This window comes from Sciurus vulgaris (assembly GCF_902686455.1).
Source record: "Sciurus vulgaris genome assembly, chromosome: 16".
Classification (NCBI taxonomy): domain Eukaryota; kingdom Metazoa; phylum Chordata; class Mammalia; order Rodentia; family Sciuridae; genus Sciurus; species Sciurus vulgaris.
In genome coordinates, this window is record NC_136477.1 from 36,050,065 (window position 1) to 36,070,454 (window position 20,390).

At 35.4% G+C, this 20,390-nt stretch overlaps 1 protein-coding gene across 2 annotated transcripts in view; it reads right to left on the minus strand.

Moving 5' to 3' along the window:
• The window catches only part of CMC1 (C-X9-C motif containing 1), a 74,808-nt gene that overhangs the window by 36,393 nt on the left and 18,025 nt on the right, over positions 1-20,390 (minus strand). The window contains exon 2 of one of the 2 annotated variants that reach the window (XM_079114018.1): positions 13,233-13,317. In XM_079114018.1, the coding sequence (XP_078970144.1) occupies positions 13,233-13,275 (43 nt within the window). In that variant the 5' untranslated portion in view covers positions 13,276-13,317. Of the gene's footprint in view, positions 1-13,232; positions 13,323-20,390 lie in introns of both variants that reach the window. The other variant, XM_079114017.1, reaches the window with a different exon arrangement.

The following is a 20,390-nucleotide window of genomic DNA, read 5'->3' on the forward strand; positions in this document are numbered from 1 at the left end:
TAGAGGTCTTTCATTTCCTTGGTTACTTTCAAACTTTTTTTGATGTTATTGTAAATGGGACAGTTTCCCTGATCCCTTTCTTGGCAGAATTACTAGTGGAGTGTAGGAAAAGTATTGATTTATGAATAATGATCTTTTATTTGCTGAATTTATTTATTAACTCTAGAAGTCTTCTGGTGCAGATTTTTTTGGGGGGGTGTTCTAGATATAGGATCATGCCATCATAATTGATCATAAGAAAAACAAGTAGTGTACACAGATTAAAGTTCTGATTAGTTAGGTTAAGAAAGAAAAGAAATGAATTCAGTTATTTTTGGGTGAAATATTCTTTAGATGTCTGTTAGGTCCATTTGATTTATAGTATTATTTAGGTTGGAAATATCTTTATTGATTATATATTTGAACAACCTATTTATGGGATGTTTTGATATAAGAGAAATATAAGAACGATCCAACAAGAAGATAATAATGACAGTAAATATTTATGTCCAAATATCAGCACAACTAATTACATAAAAAAAATACTTCTTGGTATTAAATCCAATATAGACTTCAACACAATAATACAGAGCAATTAAAATAAAATTATATAAAAATATATAATCTTCAAACCTATCCACATACTATACACACACACACACACACACACACACACACACACACACACAAAACCATGCAGAATGAAAAGTTAAAAAAATTTAAAACATTTAAAAATAAACTTTAAAATATATGAATAATAAAAAGTAAAATTTAAATTTAGAAAACAGAAAAAAGGAAGGTGGAATAGAAATATTATTAATGAGAAATAAAGGGCTTGTTTCCACTGCAGTTGCGAAAACTATTGGCAAGGATGGATGTTCATTGCTCAAGCTGTTGTGCCACTCTTCATATTTATTTTTGGGCTCTCTAACCCTTGAGTCAAGGGCTGGGGACTGTTAAGTCCCATGTCTTTGTGTTTCTCACCAAGCTGACAGCCACTGTGGTTAGGAGCCAACGCTGGTTGTAGAAGCTCTCAGCAAAAATAGTTTTGAAATTCATCTCTGCTGTTGTATAAAACAGTAATCTATTCCATTTTACTGCTAACCAGTAATCTATTGTATGAATACACTGATACTGGCCTGGTCCTTCTTCCTTTGAAATAAACCTGGGATAATTTTAATTTTTGGCTATTACAAATAAGTTAGTACAAGTATAGGCATTCTTTTTTGTGTGCATAATTTTCATTTTTCCCAAGGAGAGCTGCTAGGTCATTGGGTAAATACTTTCTCAGTGAATGTTTTTAGTGTTCTTAATTACAGCGATTCTGGTAGGTATGCCATTACAATTACATGAGGGTTGTCCTTATGTTATTGTCCTACAAATCCCCAAGGTTCTGTCCATTTAAAATCTTTTTTCCTCTGTTCTTTAGATGAAATATTTCTATTGCCCTATCTTTTGAATAGAATCATGAATCTTTTCATGATTCCTGTTGTTGCCATTCTGAAGTTTTTATGTTAGATATATTTTTCAGTTCTAGAATTTCTATTTCAGCTTTGTTATTTCAATTAAGATTTCCTATCTTTTTATTCTTTGCAAGAGCATTTTCCTTTACATTCCTTAGCAATTACAATGGCTGCATTAAAATCTTTCTCCACTAATTCTAACATCTAAGATATCATAAAATTACCCTTTGCTGATTTGAGAATGTGTCATGTTTTCCTATTTCTCTGTACACTGAATAATTTTGCATTGTATTATGACCACTGTGAATGATATAAAGAAAGTCTGGTTTTGGTTTTTTTCTTTCTGAAGAATTTTTCATTTAAGCAAGCAATTTAATTTACTTCACACACACATGCGCGCACACAACACACTCTCTCTTTCCAGGGGCTGTAGTTATACCTAACCCTGTCCTTTCAAACCAGCAAGACTGAAGGGTTGTTTGCTAACTGATGCTTTATCTGAGTTTCAGCCACCCTACATGGGAGAGATCCTCCCTTCCTTCAATGTGTGACTACTCTCATGTGTTTGGTTTGTTGTGGTTGTTTTTACTATGCAATGCTTTCAGGTTGTTTTTCATAATCTGTTTATAGACTAAATTTGTTTTCTGCAATAGGACTTGTTAAAGCTAACAGTTCATGCCAGAAGCAGAATTTCTCCATTATGAATTTATATATCACACCAAGTTTATAGGTAAAATATAGTAATGTAGGCTGCGGTTTACCATTGATTAGATGAAAAAACAATTTTTCATGTTTAACAATATAAAACTTTTCAAATTGTTGGCCTTTGCTCATTTTTAAAATTGGATACTCATTACTTCCTGATAGTTTTTAGAAACTAAGGCTATCGAATCTTTGTTATATGTTACACATGTATTTTCCTAGTTTATGCTCTTTTCTTTGTTTATAGTATATGATACAAAAAAATTTGTTCTACATTGATAGCTTTTTCTATTGTAAATTATTTGATTCTTTATAGTTCTTGTAGGTAATACTAGGTTCATTATTATTCTTATATTGATTTATAGCTTTTTAATCACTGCATACACTTTCAAGTCATATGGAAAACAACATTATCTGCTGAAGTTGAAATTATATATATCTCATGATCCAGAAATCCCACTTCTAGGTATTTAACCAATAAAAATGCATATATATGGAAACCAAAAAACTGAACAAGAATGTATATATGGGTGCTATTTATATAAAAGTTGAAGATGACCTAAACATCCATCACAGTAAAAAGAAAGAATAAATTATTGCTGATTTATACAAGGGTACTATATGGCACTAAAAATGAAGAAACTATTACTTACTACATGGAAACGCATAGATGAATCTAACAAACAATATTGACTAAAACAAGGCAAACTCAAAAGAGCACACATCATATGATTCCATTTGAATTTTAAAAATCAGGAAATTAATCTTATGAAGTTTGTGGTCAAAATGGTGGTGACTTTGGGCTGAGGCGAAAAGTATAGTGACTTGGAAGGAGTACAAAGAAAGTTAGCTTCTGATAATTATCTTTTTCTTAACCTTAATAGTGATTACACAGAAATGTTCACACATAATACATCAAGGCATATATACTTGTAATTTGTGTATGCAGGATATAAAAGTTTATCTAAAGAAAGTAATATACTTTCATTTTTCAAGAAAATGAAAAAAATACCATAAGAAAAGAAATAGTACAGGTGAGTGAAGGGAAAGGAAGGCGTATGGGGGAAGGAATGGTAATAGAGTGAAGCAGACATTATTACCCCCTGTACGTGTATGACTGCATGACTGATGTGAGCCTTCAATATGTATAATCAGAAAAATGAGAGATTACACTCCATTTATGTATGATCTATCAAAATGTATAAATGCATTCTACTGTCATGTACAACTAATTAGAACAAATAAAATTTTAAAAATTAAAAATAAAAAAAAATCAGAAAAAAAAAGTCTTCCCATACTTCCAGGTAACTATTATTAAATTTGTGATGTATTTTTTTACTTATGTATGTGTGTATGATTTAGCTATAAATTGGTTTATACCATCTATATTATTTTATATAATGCTTTTTTTTTTCCTTTCATGATGCTGAGGGATCAAACCCAGGGTCTCGCAATGCTGGGCAAGTGCTCCACCATTGGCCTGTATCTTTATCTCAATGATATTTACACAGCATATGCACATTTATATATGTTGCTAATCATTCATAAAATTAATTAAATTAAAATATTTTATTTAATGATATAATCAATAAAATATGTGGTAATAAAAAAATCAAGAAAAGAATTTCAATTTCAGTGAAAACTAGTATCAAAGAAGATATTAACTATGAACTATAAAATAAAAACTAAGTTCAACATATAATTCACATTGTTATGCTATGCAGATATGAATTCATTTGCAATTGAATTTATTTTTAATTAGTTACATAAAAATTGTGCATATTAAAAATATTTTGGGGCTGGGGATATAGCTCAGTTGGTAGAGTGTTTGCCTTGCAAGCACAAGGCCCTGGGTTCAATCCCCAGTACCACGAAAAAAAAAAAAAAAAAAAAAAGTTTTGATAGATATTATATAATGTATAAATCAGGTTAAACATACCTTTCTTCAAACGCAATTTTTTATTAGTAAAAACTTCCAATTCCTTTCTTATAGCATTCTGAAATCTACAGTACACTGTTGTTTTCTACAGATATTCTGTTGTGCACACCAGAACTTCTTGCTCCTAATTATAATTGTACCCATTGATCAACCTTTCCCTATCTTTCCCTCCTATACTCCCCAGCCTCTGGTAACCACCATTCTATCCCAACTTCTATGAGTTCAACTTTTTTAGATTCTACATATAAGTGAAATCATATGATACTTGTCTTTTAACACCTAGCTTATTTCACTTACCATAATGCTCTCCAGTTCCAGACTTATTGTTGGAAATGACAGGATTTGGGGTTTTTGTCTCTTTTGTTTTGACAGGGTCTTGCACAACTGGCAAGGCTGGTCTCACACTTGTGATGCTTCTGCCTCAGTCTCTTGGGTAGCTGGAATTACAAGTGTGTGCTAGTTGGGGTTTCATTCTTTTTATGGCTGAATAGTATCTCACTGCGTATATGTACTAAATTTTCTTTATTCACTCATCAGTTGATGGATACTTAGGTTGTTTCCATTTCTTGACTATTGTGAATAGTGCTGCGATGAACATAGGACTACATTTCTTTGGATGAACCCATTTTTAACCAATAGATGGAGTACAGTTTGTGTATGTTGGTTACAGTCCTAAGGAATGTCACAAGAAGAAATGAAATAAAAAATTTTAAATCACTTAAGGTAGAGGAAGAAAATAACTTTTACATCTTACTGAAATATGGTATATCACTTAGTACACACAATCTAGGAACTAATAAGCACCTCAAAGTTAATACGCAAAGCAGTATATATGTCAGAAATAAAAACATCACACAACACATAGCATTTGCCAAATCTACCTCTCATGATAGTGCTATTTAATCTAAAGATACACTTTCTGATTCATCCCATTCATAGTGTGCTAGGAAATGAATTGTATTTGCTATTTTGACACAAATAGTAAATTAAAATAAAAAAGCACTAAGCCAGGAATTAAGACACCAGAATTCTAATTACAGCATTGCTACATTAACATATCATACTGGAGGCTGAATAGGTAATTTACTTTCTTTATTGAGGCTTTCTAATTCTCCATTGTACCTAGCACCATATATTGCCATAGCAGTAATGAAGCGTAGTTCTTCCTTCAGTAGAATTAACAAAACAGTGTTTGATTCATTTAACAAATCAGTGTAGTTATGGTTCATTCTGAAAGGGAAGTGGTCTGTGTGGAACTTAAAAGGAAAATCAAGAAATGAAAATGTCAATTTTTAATATATAAATGTCCAAGTAAGCATATGTACTGATTATACCCTACATGAACTTAGACTCATTACATAAAAATATTAGAACCACTATCATACTTCTTTCTTTCTCTTTAAGAGTTTATTATTACACTTCAAAAAAATGGTTTTATTCTTGGATGTCTAATAGGCACACCAAAGTTACCATATCCAAAACTAAACTCCTGATCCACTGATCACCAAAAAATAAAACAATAAAATTTCTTATACAGTCTTCCTCATCTCTGCTGTTAACTCTATCCTTTTACTAATTCAGGGGAAAAAAAAAATAAGGAGTCATTATTTTCTGTGTTGTCTGTACCTTCAAAATAGATCCTAGATGTGCACATTCTCATCATCTCCACTGCCACCCACCCCTCTAATCTGTCACTTGGATTATATCAAGTACATCCACACTGCCATCCCTGATTCTGCAATTGCCACCATTGTCTATTCTTAACAGCAATAAGTACTGTTTAATTATAAATCATACTCTCACTCTACTATTCATCTTTGCCTTTCCATTTCTCTCCTCAGGACCTATTAGTGCTCAGTACCTATAAAATCTTAAACAATTTTGCCTCCAATCCTTTTATTGAACTGCTTTCCTTTCACTCTGGCCCTAATTCATTCCACCTTAGCCAGAGACCTTTTTGGTATCCCCTGGACACACCAGCTTCACTGAGTTCTTTACGGTCTTTGCATGTGCTATTCCTCTGCCCACATCATTCTTCTCAGAGAAATCTGCACATCTCATTCCACTTCTTCAAGAATTTAGTACAATTTTTTTTTTTTTCTCAGTGAGACCTATGACCACCTATTAAAAATGGTATGCCCATTCCAACACTCACTCCTCACTGCCCCTACTCAACTTTACGTTCCTCTGGAGCACTTACATTTACTTATAATGCTTATTATAAATCCTTCCCTCACTAAAATATAAGGTCATAAATATAAAATTTGTGTCTGTTTTATTCACTGTTTATATAATGGTAACTGACATATAGAAAATAATGAATATTTTTAGTTAATATGTTCCATATAACCCTAAGGTTCTACTAAAGTGCTCAAGTGAATTTGAAAATTTCTTATTTGCTTTGTAAAAACAAGTTTTAATGGTGCAATAACTGACATTAAAATGCACACAGTATTACCAAATGCTGACACAAAGGAGACAACCAATGTTGTATTAAAATATGATTTCAGATGCTTATGGGGCCTAAGAAAAAAACTCTATGATCTCTATTTAATTGAATAGTATGGAAATTTGAGTAAACCACAAGAAATCATTACTATGTGACTTCAGAATTACCCTATACCTCACATCACCCCAAAAAGAAAACCACAAAAATAAACTGAAAGGAGAAATACTAGGCTGTAACTGTAATCTATAATTGCTAATTTAAAATATCCTTCATTAAAAAAAAAAAAAACACTTGTTTCATGTATTGACTCTATAAATGGAACAAAATCAAACAATTTAATAAAACATTGCTTGTATCTGTTTTGACAATACACTTCAAAGCAAATTCCAGTCCTACCCACCAAAGACGATTTTTTTTTTTTTTTTTTTTTTCTGGACTAGGATTTGAACCCAGGGGCATTTAACTACCAAGCCACATCCCCAGCCCTTTGTTATGTTTTATTTTGAGACAGGGTCTTGCTAAGTTGCAGAGACTAGCTTTGAACTTGCAATCCTCCTGCCTCAGCCTCCCAAATAGCTGAGATTATAGGCATGTGCCACCACAACCAGCAAGACTGATTATTTTTTTACATGGTTCTAAATGTTCCATTCTAATATGTTCCAAAATTTTGTGCAAGTCAAGCTCTTTTATAATTTTTTCAACAACAGATGCGTAAGATTCCTATTAGAATATATTTCAGTCAAAATATAATTATTTGTGGGTATTTACAAAAAGTTTATCAGTGTCAGGCTCTGATGATCTAGAAAGAATACCAATTACAACTGGAGGATCATCAGATAGCTTAAGTGAAGTGTGATCTTGTACTTAGATGTTAAATACAAGGGTATGATATTTGAAGACCACAATCAATTTTGGATTAATTTCTCATAAGATAAAAGGATTTAAGTCTATTATACAAAAATAATCAAAAGTTATTGTCAAGAAATACTAGGATAATAAAAACTTGTTAATGAAGTACTGCCAGAAAAGCTATGTCATGATTTATAATAATACTTATTCATTTTAGCAATATTTTTTTAGTTTCAAGGCACGCAATTCTTTTTGTGTTCGAATGTTGACAATTACATTTTCAGCTATGAGTTGCATAAATTCACTGTTTAAATATTATATTCATATGTCCTGACAAAATTTCCTACTAATTTAATCACTTAAATATTTGTCACTTAAAGATATCACTGACTTCTCGAATTATAATATTCTGAACTTTCTCTGTGAGACAAAAAATTATCATTTTATTCAAGGGTATTTGTGTCCACTTACATATAATTTTATTGCAAAATTATCCTGTTAATCAAAATAAGGAAATCACAATAAGCTACCAACTCTGATAACAGAAGTACGAATACATTAAGAAACCCGAGAACCACTAAATCAATGAGCAATAACCATCCGATACTTTTTTCACTTTTTTCAAGACCACTTCAGCACTATTTGTGACTGATATGAGTTTACTAGTCCTGATTCTACTACCAATAACATTAGGCCTCATAGTCATACACAAATATTGCTAGTTTTCAATGTCTATACGCAGAAAAAGAGTTAACATAGTAGATAACACAGTAGATAGACATGACACTACTATCCTTAGGACAAACATACTGTGTAAACAGGATGGTTTATGCTGTATACCTGCCTTCCTTTTGGGAGTATGAAATTTGGGTACATGTTAGGCAGAGGGTGCGGATATGACTAATTTCCAATAAAAACTCAGGGGACTAAGTCTTTAATAAGCTTCCCTGGTAGATAACAGTTCATGTGTGTTGTCAAAACTTAATGCTGGAGGGATTAAGCACATTCTAAGTGATTCTACTGAGACAGGACTCAGAAGTTAGTCTTATGCCTTTTCCCTTCATTGACTTTGCTTTGTATCTTTCAGGTATAATAAATCTTAGCCATGATTAAGACTATATGCTGAGTCTTCTGAGTCCTCCTAGAAAACAAATGAACCCAGGAGTGGTCTTGGGGACCCCTGACACAGTTCAGTATAGGTCCAAAGAGCCACTGTGCCTTATATTTACTATATTTCTTAGAGTACACAGCATAGTCTTATATGTAACAGATACTTATCAAATTTGATATTTTTATATATTATCCTCAGTATATCCAAACAAAGGTGTGTTGCATTTCCACCTCAGTTTTAGAATTGGTGAACTGATTATGACAAAAATAAATGTGATAATAATGGTACAGCTCAAACAACAAATGAGAAGTTTGGGGCAGGTTCAAATAACACAGTTGCACAGAGACTGATCACTTGGAGCATGCGTAGTCTGTAACTCTCTCACTTGTGTTAATGCTATTTTTACAGTTCTCTTCCTGAAAACTTCCTAAAGAATATCCTAAGTGTCCTTAATTTGATTTGCTTTTTGGTCTATTCACATATCTTTGAAATTTAGCAAAAAGTAACATAACTGCAGTTGTTTGTGAGTGATAGTAGAGGGTAAACATTTTACCAAGCTTCTGTTTTTTAACCACAGTTCTGTGATATTTCAAAGACACAAACAATCCATGCTTCTTGTACTTTATATAATTCCTTCAGAACTATATCCCACTTATTGGCAAAAAGATCAAGAAGGCTATAACAAAGTCACAAAACAAATATTAAAATAATGTAAAAGAAGGTCCACGGGATAGAAGAGTCAGTGAAGAGGACAACACAGCTAGGTTAAACAAAGTTCCAAGGTCTCTCATAACAAAATAATTTTTGGTCTTAATCTTTCACAGTAAAAATAAAGGAAAGCTCTTATTATTTTTAAAGCAAACAACATTCAAGACAGAGTCTAATTTTACCAAATGTTAACTATGCCCTTCGAAAGAGCAAAGGAATAAAATAAGGATTTTTAACAAAACACTTCAATTCAGCAACTCTTCCTCTTATGGAAGCCCAATTCCAGAAGAAAATTTTAAAATACTAAAATACAGAATACATACTTTACCAGTAAATGTGACAAAAAATACTATTTTAAAAATATGATTAACACAGAAAATTTAAATCATTTAAATGGTGAAGTGAAACAGCTGGGGAACGGCACAAAGTTGAAAGCAATCCCCAGATTTTGTCAAACCATCTTGCTAAAACACAAGCTGGTAATTTCCAGATTCAAGAAAAAGGAAGATTCCGTCATCATGGTTGGCAGAAGGGGATTTGTGTTTTGCTTTTGGGAGATGTGGAAAGTGGCCATTCTAGAGTTTTCTGTCAGTTTCATTTCCAATGTACTCAGTGTGTTGAGGTTTACACATACACTTTAAGTCATTTATTCCAATAGCTCTCTTCACTGCCAATAATATCACTGGCAATATATTAATAAAGCGCTGAATTTAAATCCATAACCTTTCTTTTGCTATCAACAGTTCATAATCTTGTCAAAAAGTTTTCACAATAAGACCACAAATCTCTATGCTGTATCTAATCTTTATATGAAGCCACCTCTACTAATCAAATCAATGAAGTTCCCAGAGAAAAGGTAGTATGTATGCACTAGTTTTCTCTTCAAAAACAAACATATACTTTCATGTTTCCTATTTTATATACTTAAAAAAAATATGTTTTAAAGACAGATTCTCTAGTTAATAACACAAACACTATTTGTTATCCAAAAGCTGAAATTTTCCTGTTATCAGGGTACGGTTTTCATTATATAGAAGTGGTTCGGTTACTATGACTATGTACATACTATAGAATTAGAATAATGTAATTGTAGACTGAAGTTAAATTTTACAAGTATTACGGTATATAACAATGAAACAGTCTAAATGCTATCTGCTAAGACAAATTTTAATTGTTTAAACATTAGGTGAAATGTGCAAGTCAGACTAAATCAGTGTACAGTAAAAACCAATAGTGTATAGACAATGAAGGTATCATGGAAGCTGGTTAAAAAATTATAATAGAGGACTAGTAAAAAATATAGCAACCTGGCTGAAATTGATATTCATTAGGGTACTCTTCACATCAATAGGGAGCATTTGGACTCTGTGGTCTTTATCAGTGTCCCAGCTGGTAATGGTTGAAGGTTAATGCCTTACCCCATTCTGTTCAATTTTCTATCCTAATTAGCCCTCCAAATCTATAGCTGTGAGCACCAAGTGTCTGTGCTCAAAAGAAACTAATTAATGCTAGCAAATTAGATCAAGCCCGAAGATCCAACAGCCAAACTCTTAGTTAAATGCTCCTTGTTAATAGGAAGTGTAGCTGTCAATAACTGCTGTTGGTGACTATAATGAGGCATCTTTCTTTCATTGAAAGTGATTTCATTTCTCTTTGTCCCTGGAAAAGCTGTTCCATTCCCTTCACAAACCTAAGTTGCTGGCAGTATGACCCAATTCTTATGATCAGCTGGGTTGAAATGACATAAAAAAAAATTAAATGAAAAGCTTTCCTACATAATCATGTTTCAGGCAGTTAGCAGAAAGTCAGATTTCTTATTAAAATTCCTATATCTTTATCCAAGAACAATAAAATTAGCATACATAATGCTTTTATGTAAAACCCTATAATTATTTAATAAAACAAAGACTATAAAAAGTAAATAAACTACAATGGAAGTATCCTCATTCTAAATTATGTCTTATTGTTAGCTTCAATGCAGCTTTCTTCTGCTGCCTAAGCAATACTAATGTATATTCTTTTCTAATTCATATGGTTAAATAGGGAGAATATTAAGGACTTATTGTTCTTTTATAAAATAACCAATTTTACATTCTAAAACACTGTTTTGGACCACATGGCCTAAAAAAATCAAGATATGATTACCTATAAGAAATTCAAATATTAAAATATCAACTACGATATAGCATACTTTCTAGTAAGGGCAAATGCATTAACATACTAATATAATCCAAATGAATCTCAGATTTTAAGATGCTTAGTCTCCAGAAGATTGTAGTATATGTAAGAAAACAAAAACTCAACCATGTCAACATCCTGAACAATCTAGTTTTTGATAAAAATTTTAAAATAAACATTTTCTTTTATGTACCATTAAAAAGTAGTAACTGGCCAACACAAACAAGTAAATAGTTTAGTTATACTCTATTCTTCTATTTCAATAATCAAAAAGAAAATTCTACTGAGAGTAAGCAAAGACCTACTCTGAAACCCATATGAATCCTACCAGTAAAAAATAAATAAATCTATAATTGAGTTGCCTAGCTTTCTTGCATTTTAACTATCAGAATTATAAGTTACAAAATAGAATAAATACAATTTATAACTTTAGACTGATGTATCAGTAACAAGTATATTTTCCTGGTAGTGAAAAGTTAGCCCTATAACTTTATTATCCATTGTGAACTTTTATCCTCCCTCACATGAAACAGGGTACATATTTTTAAAAGTTCTATAAGGCAAATGGAAGGCTACCTCTTGAGACTATCAGCATGATACCTGCTACTGAACCCTATCTGCAGGTGCCAATGGGTTAATTTCTCCTGACACCTGGAATGGGACTGAAAGATGCTCTTGTTAAATAACAAACTGATAGTGAAAGAAAAATAATACCACAGAATGATTTTATTTTAAATTACTAATTTGTAGATGGATTTAAAAACAGAATGCCAGCCAGAATAAGACATTTAACTTAAGATATAATCACACACTGTTAAAGTGAAAGAAACTACTCTTATTTTATTGTCTCCATCCACGATTTGCAAAGAACATCTCCAAGGGTTGGAGGTAGGAAGGGGAAAGAAATGTTCTTAGCATCCAAACATTATTAGCACAATCTTGAAACTAGAGTTGACACAGCCTGGTTGTCTGTAAAGAAGGTGCACTGGACCTGTATTCCTTTATCCTAAGAAGTATGGTGATCCTCCACAAAGATACTACAGGGGAAAGGGAAGAAGGGGAGTGAGGAAAACGGTCTATGTCCGTAAAGTATTACCACTTGTTTTTGAAGGCCATTCCAAGAGGTGGAATTTTTTTAAAGGGCAGTTCTATAGAAATATTGCCATCAGCTTTTCTAATTAGCCATCAATTACAGATGTATTACAACCTAATTTTTTATCTATCACCACCTTGTTTATATTTCACTAGAATGTTATATATTAATCAACAATATGTCTAAAGTTTATAGTATATGAGAACATCTAATGTTAAAAATATTTTCCAAAGAAAATACACATGTGTGGGAGCCTGTAACATGCATTTACATAAATATCTTTTACTTAGAAACATAAAATGAAACAAAAGGAAACACACACATTAAAAATTCCCCAGACTCACTGAAGGTCTTACTGGGATTCCATTAACAATTCAGTAATAGACAATGGCTGTAAGAAAATCATCTTAGTATATGAACATGAATATGTTGATAGATGAAAAACAGGTACATGCTAGATTAGATGTTTGTTCCTTCCCTATCAAACTCACCAAAATAAAAGTTTTTCTCTATCTATTACCATACTTCCAGGGGGAAAAAAAGGTTTTTTTACTAGAAATTTGGGAGAATATTTTTAAATTGTAAATGAATTGAACACTGCCTGGAAGTTCTGAAAGCTGAAATACTGGTATCTCAGTGAAAGGGTGAGAAGCAATTCATACATATTAATTCATTGACTACTTGACTCTGAGGCAAAGGATTAAATTCAGATCATATTATTAAAATTGAATTTGATCTTTATAGGAATATTTGATTCTTACCTTGAACTTGTTCAGAACACCTCTCTCTGGCCTTTTCTCTCATTATTTTTGGGATCAAAACATCTTTTTCGACATGTCTGAGATGCTGCTCTGGGAAAAAAAAAAAGATCTTTATTATAGTGAAGGCTCAAGTAAATCACCAGACTAGGGGAAAAGGAAGCACTCTAGTTTGTTAAAATAAATATATTTTTAAATGATGTTTACCACCTGATAAAACTGTGATTATTTTACTCACTAAAAATGATTGGAAATATAGTTTTGATATACAACAATAAAATGTGAGGAACAAAGGCAACCACCTTACCAAAAATTTCTGTAAACTATACTATAACACTTGATAATATAGATTGGTCAAAATTAAAGTAATTCATCATCATTTTTTAAATAATATAATCCTCAACAAGATTTTCATAGATACTGAAATTTATAACTAGATGGAAGATTAAGAAATATATAGTTTGTCTACCTAGTAAAAAGAGTAGCCTAAGAAAGAAAGAACTGGCAGAAGAAGTAGAACTGCAGTCCATATACCAAACAAAGCATGTGAACTTCTGCACATATTAAACAGAACTTTCACCATGATATTAAAATGGCAAAAGGAGCAACTGCGATGGCATCCCACCTGCTTCTTAAATTCTGAAAGTGCCCTGAAAAACAAAGAGCTAAGTGTCGTCGGTGAAAATAAATAACAAGAAATCTCTGAAAGACAAAAAGGCAAGTGAGATTGAATTAAAGAGACAATCATATTTCCATAGAGCACCCAGGAAAAAAGAGATGCTGAAAGTGGGTGTTGCTCCTTGCTCTGAAGTAGTAAACAGGCACAGCAAGAAACTTCCCTGGAGGAAACTAGTTATTTGTTAAAGTATCTCAGGGTGGTCAAATAGGTACCTCCTACACTGTAGTCAGAACATGGGTGAAAGGAAATAGAGGTATTTATTCCCAAAAGACCAGGAAGTTTCCCAGTATCCAGTGATGCCAGGAAGACTAGAACCCCTAAACACTTTCTGGTACTGTTATTCCCAATCAACTCTGTAGGAGAGTAGCTATGAACTGATACACAGTTTCAAAAAGGAGAACAGCGAATCTCAAAAAGCAAACAAGATCAACAAAAAAATATAAGAATCACTTTAATTTGATCAAGGGCAACATAGTGAAACAAAGATCCAATCACAATTAATCAAAAAGTAAACTCCCTAAAAGAGTTAAAAGAGTAAAGGAGAAAAACCAGTCCTAAAATTCATTTGGAAGAATAAAAGACCCAGAATAGCCAAAGCAGTTCTAACAAAAAGCAATGCTGGAGGCACCACAATACCTGACTTCAAATGATACTACAGAGTTATAGTAACTGCATGGTACTGGCATAAAAATAGACACACAGACCAATGGAACAGAATGGAAAACACAGAGACAAACCCACACATCTACAGTCATCTGATCCTTGACAAAGGTACCAAAAACACACATTGGAGAAAAGACAGTCTTTTTAACAAATGATGCTGGGAAGACTGGTTATCCATATGTAGAAGAATGAAACTAGACCCTTATCTCTCCCCATGCACAAAAATTAATTCAAAGTGGATCAAAGATCTCTGGATTAGACCAGACACTCTACAACTACTAGAAGAAAACATATGGTCATCATTCTGGCATACAGGCACAGGTAGTGACTTTCTCAATAGGACCTCTAAAGCTCAGGAAGTAATGCCAATAGATAATAAATGAGATGGCATCAAATTAAAAAACTTCTTCAGAGCAAAGGAAACAATTAGGAATGTGAAGAAAGAACCCACAAAATGGGCTACTCTTATGAAAGAGGATTAATATCTAGAATGAACAACTCAAAAATTTATGACCAAAAAATAAATCAATCCAAGTAATAAATGAGCAATAAACTAAACAGACACTTCTCAAAGGAAAGCAAATGGCCAACAAGTACATGAAATACTGCTCAACATCATTAGCAATTGGGGAAATGCAAATCAAAACTACACTGAGATTTCATCTCATGCCAGTCAGAATGGCAGTCATCAAAGATACAAATAATAATAAATACTGGAGAGGATGTGGAGAAAAAGGAAGACTTTTATACTGTTGGTGGGATTGTAAATTGGTAGAACCATTATGGAAATCAGTATGGAGGATCCTCAAAAGACTAGGCATGGAACTTAAAAAAAAAAAAAAAAAGAAATAAAACAAACAAACAAACAAACAAAAAGTAAAGGAAATAAGATCTTAGAACAAATAAATACATGAAGGCAAATAAAAACACATGAGTCCTCAGATGGAAAAGGATCATGGATATCAAAATGCACTTTGATGAAATATCTGAAAACCAAAAGTCAAAATTTTTTCCAATTTGACAAGTAATGAGAATCAGATGCACATCTTATCTGATTGGCAAATGTATGCAACTAGACAATGAAACAACTGCAAGGTTCTAAGGGACCTACTTTATATACAAGAAAACTATAGTCAAGTAAACCACCAAGTAAGAGTAGGTTAAAAACATTTTCAGGCATGTAGAAACTAAAATGTTTACCTCCTTCAAACCCAGCAGAAAAAAGAAGTAATTTCCTTACCACCTTTGTTGTGCAACAACCACTAATCAATCTAAGTGATACTGAACAATAAATATTTTGTTATGTTTAGGGACCCTTCAAATAAGAGGGGCCTCATCTGGGAACACTCAAATGACATGTTAATTTCAACAGAGGCAAAAGTAGTGACTGGAGGATCTACTTCCAAGATTACTTCTTTCATCACTTGCATGCATATCTGATATCTGGGCTGGAATAGCCAGAGGAAGGGCTCAGTTAGGACTGTAAACCAGATCACCTACACATGGCCTGTATTAGTCAGCTTTTCACTGCTGTGGCCAAAATGCCTGAGAAAAACAACATAAAGGAGGAAAAGTTTATTTTGGATCACAGGTTCAATACACAGCCAACTCCATTGCTCTGAGCCCAAGACAAGGAAGCACATCACGGTGGAAGGGCCCAGCAGAGGAAAGCTGCTCAATTCACAGTGGGTCAGGAAACAGAGAGAGGAAGGGAAAGGGTCTCACAGGAAAAATGAACCCTTGAAGGGCATACCACTGGTGATCTACCTTCTCTAGCCACATCCCACCTGCTACAGTTACCACCTAGTCAGTCCATTCAAACTATGATGGACTGATATAGGTGATAACTCATAATCCAATTACTTTATGACTGTACTTTCCTGCACTAACTCAGGAGCTTTTGGGGGACACCTCATATCCAAAACATAACATGGCCTCTCCATTTGGTTTGGCTTCTCACAGTAAGGCAAATGGGTTCTGAGAAAGAATAATCTCAGAAGGACTGTCTGGAGATTAAGCATTTCAAGACAATCAAGTGAAAGCTATACGGCCTTTTCTGACTTTGTCATGGAAGCCATGCAACACAATTCTTGCTACGTTATATGATTTCAAGAATTAAGGATAGTCCATGTTCAAGTGGAGGTAGGGGAAGGTAATATTCTTTGTGTCAAGGCCACCTTATAAAAGAGCATGAGGGATGGGATACAATCTTTATAAAATAAAATCTATGACTAGATGATGAAAGAATACTTAATTAAAATAAAGATGAGGCCGGTTTCAAGATGGCGGCCTAGAGGGTGGCTGCATTTCATGTTGCTCCAGGACTCAGGATTCAAAAGAGGAGATATTGAGACACTTGGGACCAACTCAAAGCAGCCGGGTGACTCTCTCCCATTGGGGAGGCGTCCCGAATGGGACGGTAGTCCCGGAACGCAGGGAACTTTGTGAAGGAGAGCAGCCGGCGAGACGCCCCTCCCCCCGCGGGAGCAGTGAACTTGGACAACTGGGAGCACTGTAAAGGAGGCCGCTCAGCACAGCGCTGGGACTCGGAGCAACCACTGGGGCTCCGGCGGCTGCTTAGGGGAGGAGTGGCAAGGAGAGCTGTGTGGACTCAGGACACCGGAGCCTGCCCTGAGGAGGAGGAGGAGGAGCGTGGCCGCTTGGAATCGGAGTGACTGCACCAGAGCTACAGGCGGTTGCCAGAGGAGAAGCCGCGTGGCGAGCTGTTTGGACTCAGAACGACTGCTTCTGAACACCGGGGCCTGCCCTGAGGATGAGGAGGAGGAAGAGGAGCGCGGCCGCTTGGATTCGGAGTGACTACACCAGAGCTACAGGCGGTTGCCAGAGGAGGGGCTGCGTGCCGAGCTCTTTGGACTCAGACCACCTCTGAACACCGGGGCCTGCCCGGAGGAGTAGGAGGAGGAGGAGGAGGAGCGCGGCGGATCGCTTGGACTCGCAGTGACTGCATTAGCGCTCCAGGCGTCTGCTCAGAGGAGAAGGCGAGTGGTGAGTTGCTTGGACTTAAAGTGACAGCTCCTAAACACAGGGGGGCTGCCTGGAGGGGAAGCGCGGTGGGTCACTTGGTCTCGAGTGGCCGCACCAGAGCTCCGGGCGGTTGCCCAGAGGACGCGTGCAACAGGTCACGTGGATTCACAGCCACTCAGAGCGACCGCTCCTGAACACCCGGGGGGTTATCTGGAGAAGGAGGAGGAACGGGGAGGGTCACTTCGACTCGGAGTGATTGATTGCCCAGAGCTACGGGTGGTTGGTGGGAGGAGGAGGCACGCAGTGAGTTGCTTGGACTCCTAGTGACCGAACCGGAATACTGGGCGGCTGTCTGGAGGAAGAGGCGTGTGGCGGGTCTCTGGGACTCAGAGCGATTGTACGGGGCCCCAGGTGGCTGCTCAGAGGAGGGGCCGCATAGCCAGGCAATTAGGTGCAGAGCAGGGTCCCAGGATCTAGGAGGTTTCTGGGTGGAAGAGCCGCACAGAGACAGGCTTAGGGGCGGAGCGAAGGTTCCAGGACTGCGGGCAGATTCTCTGAGGAGGGGCAGCCGAAGGAGATTCATCTGCAAGGGTGAGGCTCCCAGGCCCAGGAAGTAGGGCCGGGCCCCTGGGAACTTTGCAGAGGAAGGCAGCCCAGCCCAGGCGGTAGCTGTAAATTGAGGGGAACCTCTAGGAGGGAACTGACCAGCGAGACCTCCCCACCGGGTGAGTCTTCCCTGCCGGGTGAGGTTTCCCCACAAAGACGGTAAAACCAGAGACTCAGGCCCAAACAGGCCTTGCCTCAGCCCGCAGCCTAGGTCCCCTTTGGATGACCATTGGTCAACAAGTGGAGGCACCTCTGCCCACTAGCAGGAATTATACCCCACCTGAAGGCCACCACTCCTAGAGAGGCAGCTTCCTTGTGGAGCACCGCATTATCAACTTCCTCCAAGACTTCAGCCTACTGAAGGCTAAGGGGGGATATATATAGAAATCTTCAGGGACATTGTAAGTCAATAGAGGAAATCTGCAATATCTCAGCGGTCCACTGATACCTGAACAATATGAGAAAACAAGGAAAGAAAATGCTGCAAACAAATCTAGATGTTACATCAATAAAACCCAATGACAGCATGGCAGAAGAAATGACAGAAAAGGAGTTCAGAATGTACATAATTAAAATGATCAGAGAAGCAAACGATGAGATGAAAGAGCAAATGCACGCACTGAATGATGAGATGAAAGAGCAAATGCAAGCATTGAATGATCGCACCAATTGACAATTAAAAGAGCAAATACAGGAAACAAAAGATCATTTCAATAAAGAGTTAGAGATATTGAAAAAAAAACCAAACAGAAATCCTTGACATGAAGGGAACAATAAACCAAATTAATAACTCCACAGAAAGCATATCCAGTAGGATAGAACACCTGGAAGACAGAACCTCAGACATTGAAGACAAAATATTTAACCTTGAAAACAAAGTTGAACAAACAGAGAAGATGGTAAGAAATCATGAACAGAATCTACAAGAACTATGGGATATCATGAAAAGGCCAAATTTAAGAATTATTGGGATTGAGGAAGGCCTAGAGAAACAAGCCAAAGGAATGAACAACCTATTCAATGAAATAATATCAGAAAATTTCCCAAATCTGAAGAATGAAATGGAAAATCAAGTTCAAGAGGCTTATAGGACTCCAAATACACAAAATTACAACAGACCCACACCAAGGCACATTATAATGAAAATACCTAACATACAAAATAAAGACAGAATTTTAAAGGCTGTGAGAGAAAAGAACCAAATTACATTCAGGGGGAAACCAATACGCATATCAGCAGATTTTTCAATCCAGACCCTAAAAGCTAGAAGGGCCTGGAACAACATTTTTCAAGCCCTGAAAGAAAATGGATGCCAACCAAGAATCTTATACCCAGCAAAACTTACCTTCAAATTTGATGATGAAACAAAATCCTTCCATGATAAACAAAAGCTAAAAGAATTTACAAAAAGAAAGCCAGCATTACAGAACATTCTCAGCAAAATATTCCATGAGGAAGAGATGAAAAACAAAGAAGCAAATCAGCAAAGGGAGGAATTATCCTAAAGGAATTGTCAAATAAAGGAGGAAACAAGTTGTGTCAAACAAATAAATAAATAAAATTTAAAAAATGAACCAAATGACCGGGAAACCAAATCATATCTCTATAATAACCCTGAATGTTAATGGCCTGAATTCATCAATCAAAAGACATAGACTGGCAGATTGGATTAAAAAGAAAGATCCAACAATATGTTGCCTGCAAGAGACTCACCTCATAGAAAAAGATACCCATAGACTAAAGGTGAAAGGATGGGGAAAAACATACCATGCACATGGACTCAGCAAAAAAGCTGGAGTATCCATCCTCATTTCCGATAATGTGGACTTCAAGCCAAAGTTAGTCAGAAGGGATAAAGAAGGTCATTTCATACTGCTTAAGGGAAGCATAAATCAGCAAGATATAACAATCATAAACATCTATGCCCCAAACAGTGGCTCATCCATGTATGTCAAACAAATCCTTCTCAATTTCAGAAACCAAATAGACCATAACACAATAATACTAGGTGATTTTAACACGCCTCTCTCACTACTGGACAGATCTTCCAGACAAAAATTGAACAAAGAAACCATAGATCTCAATAACACAATCAATAATTTAGACTTAACGGACATTTATAGAATATACCATCCAACCATGAGCGAATACACTTTCTTCTCAGCAGCACATGGATCCTTCTCTAAAATAGACCATATATTATGCCACAAAGCTAATGTTAGCAAATA